The sequence below is a fragment of the Mercenaria mercenaria genome, chromosome 15 (genome assembly GCF_021730395.1).
Source record: "Mercenaria mercenaria strain notata chromosome 15, MADL_Memer_1, whole genome shotgun sequence".
NCBI classification, from domain to species: Eukaryota; Metazoa; Mollusca; class Bivalvia; order Venerida; family Veneridae; genus Mercenaria; species Mercenaria mercenaria.
Window position 1 is genome coordinate 16,006,208 of NC_069375.1, and position 3,599 is coordinate 16,009,806.

General features: G+C 37.5%; 1 protein-coding gene across 1 annotated transcript; it reads right to left on the bottom strand.

Annotated features, from left to right (window-relative positions):
* Window positions 1-365: 365 nt before the first annotated feature.
* Window positions 366-3,599, bottom strand: LOC128548928 (tubulin alpha chain, testis-specific-like). Its single transcript, XM_053524640.1, has 3 exons — window positions 3,499-3,599; window positions 2,505-2,727; window positions 366-2,156 (listed from the first exon to the last, which is right to left on the bottom strand). Exons 1-3 carry the CDS (start codon window positions 3,499-3,501, stop codon window positions 1,021-1,023), a joined length of 1,362 nt encoding a protein of 453 aa, XP_053380615.1. The 5' UTR covers window positions 3,502-3,599; the 3' UTR covers window positions 366-1,020.

The window sequence follows — 3,599 nt, forward strand, 5'->3', positions numbered from 1 at the left end:
TAATAAATGTACGCCTGTATTATTATTACTTCATCTTTTGAGCAAATGTCTTAATAATATTTTGATTTAATCATACTTAAAGATTTAGATTTCACATGGATGACTAACTAACTTTTAAATCTACAGACAAGTTCTATTCTATATTTAATATCCACCTCACTGCATATAAATGGCCATGTAGTTCCAGAATCTATCAAATGTGTTCCATAAGGCTTTAAATTTTATGTTAAAACTGGTTGAAATAAAAGCTTTCAAAATAGATGTTATTCATAATTACGTAGTAAGAAAACCTCTACTTTTAATACTGCAAATGATCATTAAAAGTTTGAACCATAAAGGGAGTTAATAAAAAAAACAGATTCAAATTAAACTTTTCAACTGTATTCATCAAAATTCAAACCTTCAACAAATATTAGAGAGAAAAAATACCAAATTAAAGAAATTAATATATTTTACGTTCACAGCGGAAAATGTGAAAGCCACATGTGAGCACACATACCATCACGAACCACGTGACCACTGTCACTTGATATTGACTGATAACACAGCGTAAATCCTTTACTTTTAGTAGTCATGCCATATATATTTAATTAGTTCGCATGAAATATAAATAAATACATCTGCTTTTACCAGTTTTAAAGCATCTTGAAATGATTTTTATCTACTGTAATCTGTCATCTGTTGGACAATTATCGTGCTATGAATACTCTATGTTATTTCCCTGTTTCTAACTTTGATTCACTAGACAGGCACCATATTCAGCTGTTTATAATTCGTCCTGACGTTACACCGTTGAATATGAAAGTTTAATGGGTGTGTTTTAAGTAACCAACGGCAAATGCCAAGTATATAACGATAACTACGTACATGTATGTCCCATTTCGCTTTGTGACAAATTTATTTTATAACAATCAGCCAAATGATCATTTATAGTCATGATTTTCAGTTACCGGTGTGAAGCAAAAAGAAAAATAAACAGAGTAATCTAGTAATTTTAAACAGACAAAATGTTTGCAAACGTTAGCACGTTTGGCCTTCATCTTCTTCTTCACCCTCACCCTCTATAGAATCAACTCCGACCTCTTCGTAGTCCTTCTCAAGAGCAGCCAAATCTTCACGAGCCTCGGAGAACTCTCCCTCTTCCATACCCTCACCAACGTACCAGTGGACAAACGCTCTCTTAGCATACATCAAGTCAAACTTGTGGTCAAGACGGGCCCAGGCTTCAGCGATAGCTGTTGTGTTGCTCAACATGCATACAGCACGCTGGACCTTGGCAAGATCACCTCCAGGTACGACAGTTGGTGGCTGGTAGTTGATGCCGACCTTGAATCCTGTTGGACACCAGTCAACAAACTGAATGGTTCTCTTTGTTTTGATGGTAGCAATGGAGGCATTGACGTCCTTGGGGACAACATCACCTCTGTACAACATACAACAGGCCATGTACTTGCCATGACGAGGATCACACTTTACCATCTGGTTAGCTGGCTCGAAACATGCGTTCGTGATTTCAGACACGGATAGTTGTTCATGGTAGGCCTTCTCAGCGGAGATGACAGGGGCGTATGTAACAAGAGGAAAATGGATACGTGGATAAGGTACCAAGTTGGTCTGGAACTCGGTCAAGTCGACGTTGAGGGCGCCATCAAACCTCAGAGAGGCTGTTATGGAGGATACAATTTGGCCAATAAGTCTATTCAAATTGGTATACGTTGGTCTATCGATGTCCAAATTACGGCGACAGATGTCGTAGATAGCCTCGTTATCAACCATGAAGGCGCAATCAGAGTGCTCTAGAGTTGTATGGGTGGTAAGGATGGAATTGTATGGTTCAACGACTGCCGTAGACACCTGTGGAGCGGGGTAAATGGCGAATTCCAGTTTAGATTTCTTTCCGTAGTCGACGGAGAGGCGTTCCATGAGAAGAGAGGCGAATCCAGAACCAGTACCGCCACCGAAAGAGTGGAAGATCAGGAAGCCTTGAAGACCAGTACATTGATCAGCAAGTTTACGGATTCTGTCGAGAACCAAGTCGATGATCTCTTTGCCAATGGTGTAGTGACCACGAGCATAGTTGTTGGCGGCGTCCTCCTTTCCAGTAATGAGCTGTTCGGGGTGGAACAGCTGACGGTAGGTGCCGGTACGAACCTCGTCTGAAATGGTCAAGATTCAATTTAACGGTTTGCACTCGTCAAGTTGAGCATTTGATGAAATAGTTTAACTTAATCTAGAATCAATTTTCAAAAGACATTCAGTTGTTTCAGTGATTTAATGAAGACATTATTTGTCTGACATACGTTTGACTTTTACTGCTGATAGTTCACTTATAGTTCCATTCAAAAGAAATAGTTTAACTTAATCTAGAATCAATTTTCAAAAGACATTCAGTTGTTTCAGTGATTTAATGAAGACATTATTTGTCTGACATACGTTTGACTTTTACTGCTGATAGTTCACTTATAGATCCATTCAAAATAATATGAAATGTGTATCAATCATACCGACTACTGTTGGTTCCAGGTCCACAAAAACAGCTCTAGGTACATGTTTCCCGGCTCCAGTTTCACTGAAGAATGTGTTAAAGGAATCATCTCCACCTCCGATAGTCTTGTCACTTGGCATCTGACCGTCGGGCTGGATACCGTGCTCCAGACAGTACAGCTCCCAACAGGCATTACCGATCTGGACCCCGGCTTGGCCGACATGGATGGAGATACACTCACGCTTAAATTATAAAAGCATTCCTTTTAAAGTGTAAACAAGTATATCAAATCAAGTCGAGTGCTTTGATAGAGACGTACACAAAACTGATTTCGTTACAAAACAAAATCGGCTCATATTTAAAGTGACATCACAAGATTTGTGCATGTTTTCTTTAGTAATACTATTTAGAGACTCGGTGTTTTTATTTGGTTAATAATAAATGTAAATTTTATATATCTACATTTATACTAACTTTCCTGTAGTCATCGACTCTTTAAAGCGTTAATCATGCGATAGAAATATATAACGTTCGTTGTAAATAAAAGTTAATAAGGTGTACCATAGATAACATCTATTTATGACTTTTCGTATTGATTATAATCTGCAGTCTCTTTTTGAAGTAATGATGATTTGAAGTTTATCTAGAGGCGCGCCTCTTTAATGGACAAAAAAACTTCAAAGCTAAATAATCAAATTATACCTACAAGGACTGGTGGTTACATTCATGTTAACAGAAATTAATATATGTGATGCTTTTGTTCAAATGATCATCTTGGAAAAGTTCATGTCAATAATTAATCGGATCAACACAGGCAAAATGCGTAATTGCCAATATTCAAAGTGCAGTGTTAAGTATTTAATATAGATAATCCTTGGCAAAATTTACTTGTCCTATTCCCGACTGTTTTATGTTTTTCGTATCAATAGTTTTAATGTAAGTCTTAATTAAGTATTAAATATAGAGCAAGTTACATAGCTACTGTTCTATTTAAAGTAATAGAATGGACTTACCATCGTGAAGAATTAAGACAGCCTTTCTCACTGAACGTAATGATGTTGCGGAGACGATGATCAGACTGTGCGTTGCTAGCGACGCTTTCTTTTATATCGGG

Bases quoted from the DNA above. Each gene is read 5' to 3' on its own strand.
- LOC128548928 (XM_053524640.1), bottom strand. The intron at 2,157-2,504 runs GTATGATTGATA...TGACCATTTCAG, and splicing joins CCTGGAACCAACAGTAGTCG to ACGAGGTTCGTACCGGCACC.